Source organism: Alternaria hordeiaustralica, assembly GCF_023758085.1.
Source record: "Alternaria hordeiaustralica strain BMP 2776 chromosome Unknown scaffold_11, whole genome shotgun sequence".
Classification (NCBI taxonomy): domain Eukaryota; kingdom Fungi; phylum Ascomycota; class Dothideomycetes; order Pleosporales; family Pleosporaceae; genus Alternaria; species Alternaria hordeiaustralica.
The window spans coordinates 385,748-402,352 of NW_026056783.1; the positions used below are offsets into that span (position 1 = coordinate 385,748).

General features: G+C 53.5%; 5 protein-coding genes across 5 annotated transcripts; 2 read left to right on the forward strand and 3 right to left on the reverse strand.

Annotated features, from left to right (window-relative positions):
* Positions 1–333: 333 nt before the first annotated feature.
* On the reverse strand, positions 334–1,578 carry J4E84_006060 (uncharacterized protein; the record flags this gene model as incomplete). The annotated part of the gene is made up of 4 exons (XM_049388652.1): positions 334–550; positions 599–817; positions 871–1,327; positions 1,392–1,578. The coding sequence occupies 4 exons, from the start codon at positions 1,576–1,578 to the stop codon at positions 334–336; spliced, it is 1,080 nt and encodes a 359-aa protein (XP_049243551.1).
* A 707-nt stretch (positions 1,579–2,285) lies between these two features.
* On the reverse strand, positions 2,286–2,871 carry J4E84_006061 (uncharacterized protein; the record flags this gene model as incomplete). The annotated part of the gene is made up of 3 exons (XM_049388653.1): positions 2,286–2,312; positions 2,359–2,670; positions 2,725–2,871. The coding sequence occupies 3 exons, from the start codon at positions 2,869–2,871 to the stop codon at positions 2,286–2,288; spliced, it is 486 nt and encodes a 161-aa protein (XP_049243552.1).
* A 578-nt stretch (positions 2,872–3,449) lies between these two features.
* Positions 3,450–8,528, forward strand: J4E84_006062 (uncharacterized protein; the record flags this gene model as incomplete). Its single annotated transcript, XM_049388654.1, has 1 exon — positions 3,450–8,528. One exon carries the CDS (start codon positions 3,450–3,452, stop codon positions 8,526–8,528), a length of 5,079 nt encoding a protein of 1,692 aa, XP_049243553.1.
* A 671-nt stretch (positions 8,529–9,199) lies between these two features.
* J4E84_006063 (uncharacterized protein) lies at positions 9,200–10,022 on the forward strand (the record flags this gene model as incomplete). Its single annotated transcript, XM_049388655.1, has 2 exons — positions 9,200–9,291; positions 9,344–10,022. 2 exons carry the CDS (start codon positions 9,200–9,202, stop codon positions 10,020–10,022), a joined length of 771 nt encoding a protein of 256 aa, XP_049243554.1.
* A 662-nt stretch (positions 10,023–10,684) lies between these two features.
* J4E84_006064 (uncharacterized protein) lies at positions 10,685–13,282 on the reverse strand (the record flags this gene model as incomplete). The annotated part of the gene is made up of 2 exons (XM_049388656.1): positions 10,685–11,079; positions 11,134–13,282. 2 exons carry the CDS (start codon positions 13,280–13,282, stop codon positions 10,685–10,687), a joined length of 2,544 nt encoding a protein of 847 aa, XP_049243555.1.
* Positions 13,283–16,605: the final 3,323 nt, after the last annotated feature.

Genomic DNA, 16,605 nt, shown 5'->3' on the forward strand with positions numbered 1-16,605 from the left:
CATGGCGGTTATGATGAAAATCGGTGGGAGTGGAGGGTGCGGACGCGTCCCTTGCAAGATCAGCCGTTTGTATGACAACGAAAGTCCAACCGCGGTGAGCGGCCGATTGCTCGTTCCGGAGTCTGCGCACCACACGACCACTGGGCAATTTTGATAGGAAATCTTTCAAAAAGCCAGTGGGAAGTCTTTCAAGCGAGCGCGATATGCTATTAACGAAAAAATCGTTCTTTTATAGACGTCAACATAGTACAACGAATGTCGGGTTACTTGCAGGGATAAGTTCGGCCCACGTTTGTACGTTACCCTCCCACGGTTCAGTTTGATTGACCCGGATCACTCATAGGTCACGACTGGACCACCAGGCAACTCATCGAGCCATCCTTCAACCGGCTCCTTCACAGCCTGTGGTACCCCACACTTGGTCGACACATCGGCAGCCTGTGTCGTCAACCCCGTGCATGTGTTCCCGAAGCAGCGTTGGTCCATCGCTTTCTGCAGCGCACCCTCTTTCCAGCCGAAGACATAATCGCCGTGTTGACCGTAGCCAGTCCTACACATAATTAGTGCTGTTCACTTACAGGCGCTACAGGTCACTCACGCATCGCCCATGCTGTAAACAAACGGCTGCGACCCGTCTTCAGGCCAGAGAGCCGCGTCATTGAAAGGCGTAGTATCCCACATGACCTCGTACATGAGCTGAGGCATCTTCACTGGATGAGTCGATGGGCAGGGACCGCCAGATTCGAAGGATCCAGTTGTAGGGTACGCGACATGGTCTTTGTGGTTCGGAGAATCGACGTTCTTGCCATCCCAGCATCTATATTCAAGGTTAGCGATACGCGCAAAGCCAGGTAAATGGAGTCCACAAACGTTGGGAATGTAATAGTCGTCCGGATTCCACCTCCACACATGCCCGGTGGCAAGCTCGCTGTGTCAAATTCTCCTATACATGGGGCCCCACCAAAAGGATCTTGCTGTTTGTTCGTGAAACAGCGATGGCAGAGCTGTTTCTGCTGACCTTCCTTAGCTCTCAAGCCTGGATCACCAACCAGCATCCTGAAACCCTTGGGAAACGCGGTCACCGTACTCTTCCCGTCGTATGGCGGGATGTAGTACACCGTAACGCCTTCTCTGCCTTGTAGACCCAAGTTGACCATCTGTGGGACGCGTTGGAAGGTGCCGTTACGCGCTTTGAAGTAGAGATTCGCGGTCCAGTAGTTTGAGAGGTCTTCGGCAAAATCGCAGGTTGTGCAAGTGGCTTCCGTGCTGGGGTCGAGGTCGAGCGGTGGCATGGAGACATTGAAGGCGTTTCCGCCGACGATCTGGTCTAAACAACGACATGCAAATTTAGTATACGTACTGTATCAAGGTAGTATATGGGCATCGCTTACGCATGTGTGCTGAAGGTGCAATGCCGGGTTGGACAAGTGGGTCGATACGGTCGTAGACTAGTTGAGAGCACTGGAAACGTAGCATCGCCGCTGTTGCAAACTGTCGGGCCTTGAGGTCGTGAGTCGGCGATGCTGCGACATTGTGGAACAAAGAGGTGAGCGTGAATGTGAGCGAGGACCAGTACATGCTGACGATCAAGTGGTCTGACAACGAGAAAATGGAATGTAGATGTTGGGAATCAGGGAACGTGCTGTTGTGGCACATGAGTCTCATAATATATCATGAATGACGTTCGAAGCAAGTCTCCACATGGAACTCACCCCACATCATGTTCACGGTTCGCCATGTCGGGTAGTTTCATCGAAGGATCCTTTCCTATAGAAGGTTCTAAAGTCAACTGCCGTATATGCTCCTGTTGATTGCTTGTATAAATATGTGGGTTGACCAATCGGATCCTAGCAAGTATCCTGGGCGGTTACCGACAAAGTGAGCATGCAACAAGGGTGGATCAGTCGGTGGCCAGTAGAAACTTGAGTTCCCTCATGGCCTGGGCATGGATTGCGGAATGCATGGGGCCCACGAGGTTGTGCTCCTGGATTGTTGGGATGACGTAGTGGCGAGCGGTGCCCCTGGGTGGGTGTCGCAGGATGCCGGTCTTGAAGAGGATGCCGAGACGCATTGTCCCGCACGCAACGCAGAGTGCTGTATTGACGGAGTGGTTCCAGGTTCTCGAATCAGCGTCCAATTGAACCAAAACGGGATGAATGCATTAGTATTTGAGACTGGATTGGCGATGGAGATCAAAATCAAAGTAGCCTAGGATGATAACTGGGTATTGAATTGACAAAGAGAATCCCATTGGGTTGTACATGTCAGTTGAGTTTGCATACAATTTACCAGCCCTCACCGGGCTTCCTTGCCTATAAACTGTTAGCAATAGTCCACACCGAACCATAATGCACTTACCAGCAATGCACCCTTTCCACCCAGCTCAGCCTCCAGACCATCTGGGTAAGTCTTGGGCGCACTAAGCTTGTCGGGGTAGAAGGTACCAACAGCCGCGCAGAGTCCGAAGACAGAGGCGACGAAGGTGCCCAGTAGGACGAAGCCCCATTGGGGGGTGAAGTGGTTGTAGTCGTGGAGCGCTAGTACACCCATGATATCGTTGTCCTCGTGGCAGGGCTCGCCATAGTTGCGGCGCTCCTGCTTGTCCCAGTAGTCGCCGTACGGGTCGCGGTTTCCTCGCTTCTCAGCGGGAGGGTTGATGTAGCCGCCGTTCTGTCACCATCAGCACTAGGCCCTTCCTGCCTCCTCTAGAAAAAGTGGGCGTACTTGGTTCGGGTCTGTGAGCTCAGCGTGGGCCTTCTCAGCGTCGGTGAGGGCGGTTCGGATTTGGGTGAATTGGGGTCGTGGCCGGGCTACGGCGGGGACGACGGCTCGAGCCAGCGGGCGTGCCGCTACAATGCGCCTGGGGAACATGCTAGAGCCGAGTGAGTATTTGCGCGATGCGTATCTACGGTGTCTTCGTACGTTGCGGCGCAATTGCGGGGGTTGGATGGGTTGCAGTATTGATGTGTCGTTCGCGATGAGCTCAGTTGCGGCCCCGGTAATGCTTGGCGGAGAAGTGGGTCTAACTGCTCTGCGTAGTACCACGACCGGTCATGGATGTGACACGAAAGGCGTCTACGCGACTGAACAACCCGACGCCTGCCTGAAAGAATCTGCAGAGGTTTTAGACAGCCTCAGTCACAGCATTCTCTGACGTGATACCCACCATTCCGCCATCGTTCACGTCAAAGGGATGGCATGCGCGCCCGTGCCGGTATTTAGCGTGATCCCTACCAAACATTATCGCCGGCTCTGTTTTTACCATCTCACAACTTCGACATAACACCGCATCATCCCAACGCGAGCCCGAATTTGAAATCCGACCCCGTCACCGTCACCAGCACGCGTCAGGCTATCTTGCGACCCCGAATTCGAGCTGATATATGTCGATTTGGCCGCGCGCCGGGTGGTCAACAGGCTCCCCAGGCCGCCTCTCTCGCCCTTCCTGAATGGAAGAAGTTACCGCCGCGGATCGCGACATCGACTCCATCCCACCACGCGACTCGGCCGCCGCACACAACCCATCCGACATCACACACAATGGCGAACAGAGCGAAAACGACAGCGCACCTGTGATCAAGGAGGAACATCCGCCGGCACCTGTAAATGGCGATGATGGTGGCGTCATTGAGCGGCCGCCAAAACGGCGGAAACTCGAAGACACCACACCGCGCCGCTCAGCATCACGCGCCGCATCGCCGCCCTGGAAGTCATTCGTGGCTGACGGACCGACGACAGTCTTCGAGAATGGCGTCAGGAAATCATCACGTGTGAGCAAGGATGCTGCACCGCCAACGCCGGAACCTGTAAAGCGGAATTCTCGCCCGGCCAGCAAGGCGACGCAGACCAACGGCACCCCTAAGAACGGCGTCAAGCGAGAGTCGCGCAATGGCTCAGGATCCATGTCTATCTCGAAAGGGAAGACGCCATCCACCATCACCAAAAAGGTGTCCGCACAGTCTCTGGCAACGCCGGCGCGCAAGTCTGAGCGCCAGAGAAAGCCTCCAGCACTTGCGACAACCTCGCTCGTCACGTCGCCAGCACTGCAGAATGGGTCGCCCGAAGGCACGCGCAAGCGGGTCGGGCGCTCTCGGGGGGGAGCGCAGCCACTTACCGATGATCTAGGTGACGAGCCCATGGACGATGCCGAAACGAACGGACACGACCCCTACGCCGGCCTGTATGGATCGCCCGACGACTCGAACCCATCTATGCCTGCCCCTCGTCTCCGCCTGCGACTGCGAAAGCCCGACCCTCCCAACCGCCATCCCCACCATGCCCCGCCCAAGTCAGAGTACGCGTCGCTCGAAGAGTGGCTAGGACAAGACGACCCGTTAGACGGCGAAGAGGCGCTTCGGATCACACAGGAAAAGGCCGAAGAAGAGGCCGAGCGCCGGCTGCAGATTGTCGAGGCTGCGGAACATGGAGTTCTAAGCCAGGCACGATGCAGCGTCTATGCGCCCGAAGCAGCCCCAGAGCCACCGCCACAATACGGACATTGGGACCACGTTGTCGCTCATGCCCTGCACTTCAACAAGCTATTGAAGGAGGAGAAGGCATTCCATCGGCGGACGGCCAAGATCTTGGCCAGAGAAGCATACGACTTCTGGAAGAACAAGTTCAAGCGCAAGAGCCAGGATGAGATCGAACAGGAAGAGACCGAGCGGCAAGTGACAAGATACAAGCAGCTCGTGAAAGATGTCAAGGACGCATGGGGCTTGGTCAGGGTTGAGATCGACAAGGAGCGTGTGGCTAAATATGAGGAGGAACAGTTGCAGCTCGGACACAAGGCCATGGACGACATGTTCAATCAAGCGCAAGAGATTCTGGGTGGTCGTAACGCCGGCGACGGGGCCTCCTCCTTGGTGAGCGAAGACCGTGATTTCGATGAGATGGAATCCGAAAGCGGGGTGTCGCATGCCTCACAACAACAGCACGACGACGATGTCATGTCTTCCAGCTCCGATAGCGAACAAGAGAATGAGCAGGACGAAGATGCGAACCTCACGGCCGAACAACTACGCGAGAAGTACGGACAACTTCCCGATCTCCCCGAGAGCAGCTCCGAGGCGGAAGTCAACTCAAACGACGGCGAAGACCATGACGACGCTGATTCCGAAGAGGGCACTCCTGCGCCAACACCTGATCCCGACCTCGATGTCGACAACACGAACGAGCTTCCAGAGAACCCATTTCAACAGACGAACGGCTTTCACGACCACGAAGAAGATGGGGATAAACAGAAGCCAGACTATATCGATCCTGCTACAGTGGAGCTCGATCAGGTTGATGATGCTTTGCTCGATTCTGAGGACGACAAGGGCTCGGAATCTGGTAGTGAAGCTTGGTCGAGCAACGAAGGTTCGGATAGCGAGGGTGATGGTCATGAAGAAGCCGGCTCGGAAGAAGACGACGAGGATGAGAGTGAGGGAGAAGACTTAGGCATGATGGGTTTCTTGGCACCTAAAGACATCAAGAAGCTGAAAGAGGCCGCCAAGACCGCGATTGACGATGTGGAACCGGAAGACCCGACAACTCAGCCCGAACAAACGAATGGCCATGCTACATCGCCCGCGGAAGTCTACGAGGAGAAGCCACATGTGAATGGTCATGATTCTGTCGCTGAAGTAGACGAGCCACATGTGAACGGGCATTCTGAAACAGAACCTGCTCCTACCGTCGAGGCAGCTGAGCCAACTCCGATGGAAGATGTAGTACATTCTAAAAGCGCTTCTCGATCACGGCATACATCATCCCCACCAAGGACCGAGGTGCCATCCTTACTACGCGGTACCCTCCGAGAGTACCAGCACGATGGTTTGGACTGGCTGGCGAACTTGTACGAATCCGAGACAAACGGAATCCTCGCAGACGAGATGGGTCTGGGCAAGACTATACAGACCATCTCACTTCTCGCCTACCTCGCTGTTCGTCGCGAGATATGGGGACCACATCTAGTCGTCGTACCCACTAGTGTCATGCTCAATTGGGAGATGGAGTTCAAGAAGTTCTTGCCAGGCTTCAAGATTCTGACATACTATGGCGACATCAATGAGCGAAAACGAAAGCGCATGGGCTGGCGCAACACTGGCAAGGACATGTACAACGTCGTCATTACCTCCTACCAGCTCATCCTCCAAGACGCAGCAGCCTTCAAGATGCGTCCCTGGCGTTATCTGGTACTTGATGAAGCCCACAACATCAAGAACTTCAAGTCTCAACGATGGCAGACTATGCTTAACCTTAGAACAGAGCGACGGTTGTTACTGACCGGTACGCCTCTACAAAACAACATCGATGAGCTTTGGTCGCTGCTCTACTTCTTAATGCCAGCTGGCTTTGCGGGAGAAGGTCGCATCGCGGGACTGGAGGAGTTTACCTTGGCTCTGAAGAATCCCACCTCGCAAATTCTCGATCAAGGTCGGCAGCAGCTTGATGCCGAAGCGCAGAAGGTTGTCAAGCGGCTTCACGAAGTTCTTCGTCCTTATCTGCTGCGAAGGCTGAAATCAGAGGTTGAGAAGCAAATGCCAGGGAAGTATGAGCACGTTGTCTACTGCAAGCTTTCTAAGCGGCAACGGCAGCTCTACGATGGGTTCATGGGCCGCGCCTCGACCAAGGAGATCCTGTCCTCCGGCAACTACATGTCGATTATCAATTGCTTAATGTCATTACGAAAAGTCTGCAACCACCCCGACCTGTTCGAAACACGAGCCATTGTAACGTCCATGGCCATGCCCAAGTCAGTCGCTGCTCAGTACGAGATCAAGGACCTTCTCATCAGGAAGCGACTGCAAGAGGGCATGGAAGATAAGCAAGTAAATCTAGACGCCTTGAACTTGGTGTTTGCGCGACGGGAACAGACGCAGTTGGGTCATGCTAGACGCACCTACCCTATTCGCGCCACACGGCCCCTGGAGGATCTGATCGAGCGCCAGACACGGCGCATCAACAAACCCATCGACAAGGGCACTTCTTCACTACAAGCGACCATGGCAGCGATGGCGAAGCGAGAGCAAGTGGCCGTTCGGGACCATTTGCAAACATGTCTTAACCTTACTCGGGCGCGTACCCAATTTATGCCGATTTACGGAAAGGACATCATTGACGCACTGACCGTCGATTGGCACGATTTCACATTTGGGGCTATCACTGAGGGGAAGAGAGTGGCTAAGCCTCTCCTGTACCGAACGCATCACACACCACACCCTAACTATCATGGCTTCGGTCAGGCTCAGATGCAACCAAGACAAGAGGAAGCGATTCACTATGACATCGTTCAACGACACCATGGTCTACTCGGATTTAGGTCACCGCGCTCTCATCGTGTCTTGTCTCACTGGCACGATCAGCAAATCACCCATTTCTATGATATGATCCCAACATTGGAGCAGCGTGCTGAGGCTATGGAGCCGCTCATTACCCGCTTCACATGCGTTACGCCTGCCGTTGCAGCCGAGGAATTAGCACCTTTGACCCTATCCAGGCGCGGTGTCCAGCTGATTCGATCGTCGGAGGCAGCACACGAGAAAGACCCCTTCCATTCTTCGCGCATCCGACAATCGATCGCCTTCCCGGACAAGCGTCTCCTTCAATACGACTGTGGCAAGCTTCAGCGTCTTGCAACACTCCTTCGAGATCTACAGGCTGGTGGCCACCGTGCGCTCATCTTCACCCAGATGACAAAGGTTCTCGATATTCTCGAGCAATTCTTGAACATTCATGGATATCGCTACCTGCGGCTTGACGGATCTACCAAGATCGAACAGCGCCAGATTCTTACTGATCGCTTCAACAGTGACCCTCGCATCTTATGTTTCATTCTGTCATCTCGATCAGGTGGTCTTGGTATCAATCTCACGGGTGCTGACAGCGTCATCTTCTACGACCTTGACTGGAACCCGGCGATGGACAAGCAATGTCAAGATCGTGCTCATCGTATCGGTCAAACGCGCGATGTACACATCTACAAGTTCGTCAGCGAATACACCATCGAAGCAAATATCCTCCGCAAGTCGAACCAGAAACGTCTTCTCGACGATGTCATTATCCAAAAGGGTGACTTCACCACAGACACCTTCAATAAAGTCACCTGGCGCGATGCACTCGACGAGAACCTGGGAATCGACACCAACGACGAAGCGGGTGCAGCCATGGAACGTGTGCTCGGCGAGAAGATTGGACTCCTGGGTGACGCACGTGTCATGGGCACAGTGGAAGACACTGAGGATCGCACGGCAGCTTCCATCGCACAGAAGGAGATTGTGGACGAGATTCAAGAAGACCAAGTCGACTTCAACGAGAGTCTCAACGCCACGAGAGCCGCCTCGGAAGCCGCTGCTGCCGCCAAAGCGAACGAAGACCTCGATATCGACGGCAACGAGAAGGAGCGGAGACACGTCGATGAATACATGCTTAGCCTGTACCGGGAAGAGTACGGCAAAGAACCGTACCGGCCGCCAACGGACCGGCAGAAGAGGAACCGAAAGGGACAGGATCCTCATGTGCGGCACAGAAAGAAGAAATACTAGTAATACGCAATTCTTTCTATTGAGCGACTTTGGGGTTTAGCGAGCGTGTTGGAAACGGGAAAAATTATGTATTAGTAGTTGTACAATCGTAGAAAGAGCGAGTAGCATTTGCATGGTCTGGCGTTTTCTCCGAAAGGGAGAAAGAGAAATGAGATAAGTGTACAATCACGCTGAAGAAGTACTGCAGCTACGGTGAATGAGTAGGCATGCCTGACGCGAGAGTTCTTTGGCCATGCTGCCAGCATAAACAGTGGAATAACGAACCCGAAGCTACGGAGTCCTTCTTTCAGGCACTTTAGCATTCTGGTAAAGGAGGAAGAGGCTTCGCTGTGTAAGGACCGCTGCGGATGTAGAACGGTGCAATCCAAAGCCCGCCACTCAAAGTGGAACTTGAGGACTACATCGGTCCGAACGGTGAGTAAGTTCCAACCGTTGGTGATATGTACACCTCAAAGCGAAAAGCAGACGGTAGTCTCTAGTCGGTGAACCCAGCTCATCACCGCTTACTGGACCCTGTATATCGCTCCTGCCTCTCCAGCTCACTGCCAAGACCGCGCTACTAGATCCAGTCACTTCTCACCGTCGCAGTCACCGTCACATCAATACAAGTTTTCTTTTGGGGTACCTGTCACGACTGCGACCAGCTATCACGACAACCACAACCGTACGCGATGGCGACTCCAGAGAAGAAGGAGGAGCCCAAAAAGGTCAGGCCGTTGCTCGAGCTGGCCAAATGCTCCAAAGCTACTCATCCGCCTAACCCGTAAGCACCAGTAGATTTTTACGATTAAGCAAGTGGCTAATATGTGAAGTAGTCAAGACTATGGCCCGATCATCACCGTTACAGTCGGCAATTGGAGCTCGAAGCGCGAGTTCCACGTCTACGAAGGCCTTCTCTCTCACTACTCCTCCTACTTCAAAGCTGCCGTAAAGGATTGTTGGGGTAATTCAAAGACTGTGGAGCTGAAGGACGATAACCCGGAGGTTTTCCAGGCGTTCTTTCACTGGGTCTATACAGGAAAGCTCTACTTCGCACTCGACGCTTCAGGGGAAGTTCCTCTAGACTTTCCCCTCATCTACGAGATCTACATTTTCGGTGATGCTCGCGGGGCTCTTGATCTATGCAATGCCGCTATCGACCTTCTTATTCAAAAGATGGATCAGGAGTGGGCGTTTCCACAGCTGCACCTCTCCTACATCTATGAGAACACATTGACCGGATCAGCTCTTCGAAAAGTCCTTGTGGATTTCGCTATAGACACCTTTCGGTTCACGGATCTAGTCGATCCAAGCCAGCGAGCGAAGGAAATGGTGTCTTATCCTCACGAGTTCTTCGCTGAACTGGTCGTGGCTTTCATGGCTCTTGGGGCAGAACCCATTCCATCATGTGTGGGATATGCGACACCGAGCGGCGGCAAGACCTCCGATTGGGCAAGTTTCATCAAGCCCTTGATATGTTCAAGATATCACGATCACCCAGCACCTCCAGCTTGATCGCGTTGGTGTCGGTATGACGCTCTATGCGCGCGGGAAATTCGGTTTGGAGAATACATGATCGCTCTTGTCTCATGACACAATGGGATAATGATGCCGGACAACTACGGGAGGGCGGCTTTACGACGCAAGCTTGAATCACCAGGATCTTGATAGTTGGATGAATGGAAACGTATTGCCCACTCCCTTCGGTGATCATCTCGACGAGAGAAACGTGACATGTCTTTCGCACCTCGTCTGCTATATTTCCTACTCGCTCTCTCTCTCTCTCTCTTTTTGACTCAGCCGCAGCAAGCAAACAGCGGGTGCCGCCGTTTGCAGCCCGGCATATGTGGTCTCCTGTAGCGAAAATCTCGACCGCACCCAACTCTGCACTTTATAATCCAATTTGACAACCAAAACCTCCACATACGACCATAGGATCTTGACAACCAGCGCTTCCCGTTCGCTCAGCGGTACTTAAGCAGGATACCGGCGGATTAGTACTCGGGTGGGTGACCACCGGGGACCACCCGCTGTTGTATGTTTTTGCCTATTTTCTCCTCTTTTTTTTTGGCCATCATCATGTACTCTAAAGAAACGTCAAAAGAAGGTATGTAATGTTTTTTGGGGGTTGTAGAGCTGAGTTGAGGCGGGAAGAATGATATGTTTCGATACCTACACTAGCTGGACGGCGAAAGTCCTTCACTTCCACTCTCGACCGCCTCTTCCTGATCTCTATCGCCAACATCATCCTCGTCTGTATTTGCTGTGTCGACCTCCTCCTCTCGTTCCAAGTACGGCGGGGGTGCCAGTTCTTCGGTCTCGCCCTCCTCATCTTTCCCTTCCACCCACACCCTATTCAACTCTGTCTCGATTTCTTCTCTCCTCTTCTTCCACTCCTCGACTTTGGCAAGCCTTTCCCTCAGCTCTGCCAACTCCTTCTCGACGCTCGACTTCTCAGATTGTGTGCCTATGCGTTGGAAGTCCCATTCGTCGCCGTGGTCGCCCATGCCGAGGGTTAGTGTGTAGTCGTGGTAGCGCTTGAGGGATGCGCGCGTGGATATTGTGATCAATGCTGGAGTGTGTGGGTCAGTTGAAGTCATCATGACAAGGGAAGTGGGATACTTACTAATGCCCTTGGCTTTCGCGCGTTCGTAGAGTAGGCCTTCCACATCGCTACTGACTGCACTGGTGCCCTCGTCCACGAATGCGTATCGCGGTTCGTGGTAAAGTAGCCTCGCGATACCCATCCTCTGTTTCTCACCACCACTGAAGACGTCTTTCCATACTTTCTTCGTGTCCCAGCCGCCTTCTCGATCGGGCAAGTAGCCCAGCTTGGCTTCTTCAAGGACCTGAGAAAGTTCAAAGTCGCGACGGCCAGCATCCTTCATATCGGCATCGGTGTGAGGATAGATGACTTGGTCGCGGAGGGTGCCAGTGGAGAGGTAAGGTCGTTGAGGAAGGAACATGATGCCGTCTACGCCGATGCTGCGGGGACGACTGACGAGACCGCGGTATGCGGGCCAGAGACCAGCTACAATGCGCGAGACGGCGCTCTTGCCGCAGCCATTGGGGCCGGTGATGAGGAGATGCTCGCCGGAGTGAACGATGAAGGATAGGGATTCTAGGAGTTCTTCGCCGCCCATGGGGTGCAGGGCTGGGGCGACGACTGGAACGTGTTCGAGGCGGATTCCATCGAAGCCCTTGTGGACTGTGCCTTGGATATCGGAGACGGAATAGAGTTCGGGTCGTGTACCGGGTGGAGGGTAATATGCTTCTGCGTGGACGCGATGGAGAGTGCTGATTAGGGTGTAGACGCGTGATGTGTAGCCGGCCAGTTCAGAAAGATCCTTGATGCTGTACATCATGCGACCGCCGGCATCCGCAAGAGACAGCATGAGTCGCTTATTCGTGATAAAGTCCTTCATACGGCTTCTCTCGCGGTGTGATTTCTCTCCTCCAGGTAGCTCAGGTGTGCCTCCCACGCCACCCCATTCGGGTAAGAAAACTGGGAGCGAAGTAACCAGGTAACCGAAGGCCGACCATGAGTACTTCAGCACGAAGTCTTCAAGCATGTTGTACCGGATCTTGAGGCTGTAGATGCCCTCCATCCAGTGCTTGAGGTCCTTGAATCCTCGCTCGAGGAAGTGCTTTTCCATCTCGTCGCCGCCGTAGAAAGCCACTTCCTCGGCATTTGCAATGAGTCGAGAGTGCAGAGCGCGGAACTCGCCTTCTCTTCGTCCTTCGACAGCTTTGAGTTTGCCAAAGGGCGGAGACAGTTTTCGCAGTACTGTCGCGGTGAGGAAGTAGTTGCTCAGCAGTCCGGTAAGCGCTAACGGCCCTAGAGAGCGGTAGAGCTGGTAGTTGAACACGCAAAGATCCACAAACGGCTTTCCTAAGCTCGAGTACAAGGATGCCGCACTCGCACAGAAAAGCGTCAGATCTTGTGTGATGTATTGGTCTGCCCCGACGCCTACACCTCCATCCAGATTCTGTAGCTTGTAGTAGTTCAGATGGTCGTTCAGGTACAAGTCGTGGATGTACCGTGTGAGTCGCGTTCGGAACGCGATGGAGACTTTACTCTGCAGGAACTTGATCATAGCGTTCGTGTACGAGGAGAATGTGCCGACACCAAGCCATTTAACTATGCCCCACAGGAATGCCTTGCCGTTGCCTGCCACGAGGTCGCGCACGATCTCTCCGTCGAGACGCGCTACGACGAGTGACAGATACGTCCGCAGCATAAGGAAGACGCTATGGCTGACCAGCAGACCTGTCTCCTTGCTATTCCAACGCGGTATCATGATATTCAGTAGGCTGAGGAACTGGTGTAGGAAGGCCAAATTGAGACCGGGCTTCGTCTGTGGCGGCGGCGCTTGCGGGTCGCTCGAGGTCGTGTCAGCCATGCGGGCTGCGCGTGGCGGCTGGAGGAAGAGTCTGCGATGCGCATCGAATGTGGTCTGTTTGGTGGGATGGATGACCACCTTGGACGTCGAGTCGCGGTAGGGTACGTAAATGGTCCTGGAGCCATCTTTGTTCCTGAGTCCGGAGTTCCTCCTCAGCAACCGTCGGCCGGTCTCCTTCTCTGCGCGTCGGCTCTTGTACCATCTCGTGCCACCATATCCGGTGCCTATGATGGTGAAGAGGAGGGTGATGGTGGATAGCAGCTTCGTGAGCTTGGATGCGCCGCGGACGCGGGACTTGAGGAGCGTCGCATAACGGTCGTAGAGTGCTAGGAGCGGGTCATGAGGCTGTCGCAAGGTAGACTGAGCGGCCATTGTTGACCGTGTACATCCTCTCTGGGAAGACTGTCATCTCTCGCAACGGCGGTGCTGGAGGTTGGAGATGGTGTAACTTGCATGTGAGCCAGTGCTATGATGCTTGCTGCGGTTTGAGCCGAGGCATGTGAAGGTGCACGTGCACTGGGGAAATCCGGGGTGGCTCCACAACAGCGCGACAAACACAGCCGCAAAGCTACTGTCGTCTCAATAGCCGCGCATCGACGACATAGATTTAAACATGTCACTCAGAGTATAAGAACGAAGGACTTTTGATTAACATTACTAGGTGATAAGCTCGACTACCACCAGCCACGAGAAACCGTGGTTATTAAACAGCAGCAAAGCGCCTCCAATGCACCCCCAAATCCTTTCGATTATCGATCCTCCCCATTAGCTCAAGCCGTCGAAGATTCTTTGTGTTCAATCTGCTTCATTATCATGCACAGTTGGCTCTTCAGCCAGCCTCCTAGAAATTCATACAGGTGCCCCGCCTGCTCGCAAGTATCGCCATTACCTCCCCAATTAGCCAGTGCCTCAACGAGTTGCGCACATCCTCGCAACTCATTGAGGATTATCTGTCTTCTATGTCTCTCTTGCTCACCGTCGTCAAATTTGTACTGAGTGAACGGAGATGACTGCATGTACAGATTGTAATTTTCCGCGTCCCCAATGCTCGTCCCAGACGAAGGGGAGAAAACAGTCTGCGAGAAAGGCGGAGGCTGGCAGTAGTTCCAAGAAAGTGATGTCGAGACTGGGTAGCTCGTACGGGGTCCGCGACTAACGCTAGCAGCGGTTTGATACCAGGCCAAAATCTTTGATGTTATGCTGGAGTATAGCATAGCAAGATGTGGGTCTGACGAGCATGAACACCTGAGAAGCCGCAAGATGTTCTCTCGTGCTGACCGGACAGTATGAAGAACGGCATCGAATGAATCCCTTGACTGGCCCGGGTATGTGACGTGTGGCAGGCTCTCGAGCGTCGAATAGGCCAGCGCATAGCAACTATGGCAGTTGTCTGTCGTGACTTCGGTGCAGGATGCCATATTGTCGTGTCCTCCTGCGGTTTGGCTCATTGGACTATACGGAAAAGATATAGAAGAGGCCGAACGTAGATGCTCCACAGTCTTTGCACCGCCAGGGTGATAGTCCGTGGGGTTTGCGTCATCGCCGCTGATGTAGTCGTTGAGAGTATCCCAGGTGGGATACTGAGACTGTACCGTCTGCTCCTGAGTGAAAGGATCTTGGAAGAACTGGTCTGTCCCAGTGGCTGACATATGTTCCGGCTGAACATGTTGTCTCGACAGGACGTCAGTGTTCATATAGGTGGTATCCTGGAGGATTTCATTCGGGTATGGTGGTTCAGGTGCAGTCTCGGAGTCGAAACCTGAAGGAGTGGATAGGCTTGGTGTAGGCGACCAGTCTGAAGGCCAATTCGACGTGGCTTCCGAATCGGTCCGCCGAACGGAAGGAGTTTGTAGCATGAATGTGCCGAACTCATTGCCACTTGGTGATGGGCGTTGCCTTGTGACTTTGACAAACGGAGACCCATCTGGGTTCCTCTTCCTCACCCGGCCTGGCTTTCCGTGTTTTCTCGAGACGCCGTATATGCACTTCGTGTGGGTTTGGAGGCAACGCGCACAGTTCGGATGCTCTTTGCTGCACTTGACTTTCGACGCGGCACAGGCGTCGCATGAAGCCCGGAGCTTCAGATTCCCGTCCCGCCGAGGTGTAAATGGTTTGGGTGCTGAAGTAGGTGTAGACATCTTGAGTGGTGTTTTGTTGCTTTCAAGTATGACCGGAGATCTCCAGAGAATGGGTCGAGATGGTGTAGACATTATGATATAACGGGCATCCTCTGTCAAAGAGTCGGTGTCGGGTAAAAGATAAGCTGAGCGTTGTACTACCAATTCCTTCAGGCCAGTTCCAGCTCCATGAGGCTCCACCGCCTTTATATATGAACAGTTATCTGAATATTCTTACCTTTCCTAAATGCATCATTGTGGTGTAGGTGAGATTTAGCGCTCTCGCATAGAGCTGCATCGCAGGATTACCATTGCCATGATTAGCGCACCCGCATGTCTCAGCCCTCGCGCCCACATCATACCTTGCTACCCGGCAAGCGAGCTACACACGTCTCTATGAGGTCTGTTCGCTGCATGCTGCATACTGTCTGCGGCCATGTCAACGGCTGCAGCTATCTTGATCCCGGACACCACGTTTTCCAGGTGTGAAGGTGTGGTGTGAGTGGCCAGCAGGGAAGCTAATGCAGGTGGTAGACGGCTGTGCGTGAGAAAATACGTCTTGGTAGTGGTGCAGATGCAGCATCCAATGAACAAATGATGTGTCAGCCGCATTGTGCTGACAGAAGACTCTGATACTGAACGACATCGCAGCGCTTTCTTGAAGAAACCAGTGCCAAGATGAACGGCTGATGCTGGCTACTGGACGAACGGCAGGTGAGGTCGCTGCATGCATTTTCTTAAGAGCTCTGCGCGTGTCCAATGTCGCAGGACCGACCCCGCTCTCTATGTGGTGAGCGCAGTCGTTTGATAGACATCGCACATGTATAGTAATCCAGCAACATACTCTAACACATGAGAGGAAGTTGCGAACATTCATTCATCTGGATCGAAGACGATACAGAGATCCATCATGCCTTCCAATGACGACGTACATGAGGCTAGCGTGCTGCTGGCCGAGATGGGTAAGCGCTGCCTGCAGCTCAAAATAACTCTCCACCTCAGTGGCCAGCACACCCTCCTCTCGCTGCACCTTTCGATCCTGCTCCTATAAACGTCTTTCTGTGTATCCTTGACAGCTTCTGCATACTTCTTCTATGACGGTGAGCCCACGTGTGCCTCTTATCCACTCATAATTATCCATTTGTCGGCTGTGCACCGGGTGGAGCTCCTCCGTTGCCATATGCAGGTCGCGATACTGTTCCGTGGATCAGATAACCTGAATAGGATGGCACTAATCCTCTTGCCAGGAACGATAGAAGTTGTTCGGTGCGGCTCTGCGAAGTAAGCTCGAAGAATCGGGGAGGATCCTTGGAGCTTGTGGTACCTGAGCCTAGAGGTAGACTACAGTGAGCGTGGCACGAACAAGTGTTTAATCGGCGTCCACTACTTGGAGGAGAGTTGATAGCTTACAGTAGAAGTGAGAGTATGTTAGTAGTAGTGAACCCTTTCTAACATCCACAGCAATGAGCACTCATTATGGCGGTATTGACTAGCCGTAACAGCGACATACCCTCATCTGCGATAACCTCGCGATCTGATCGATCACCATCTTCTGCAAACTACCACATTGAGCCCACC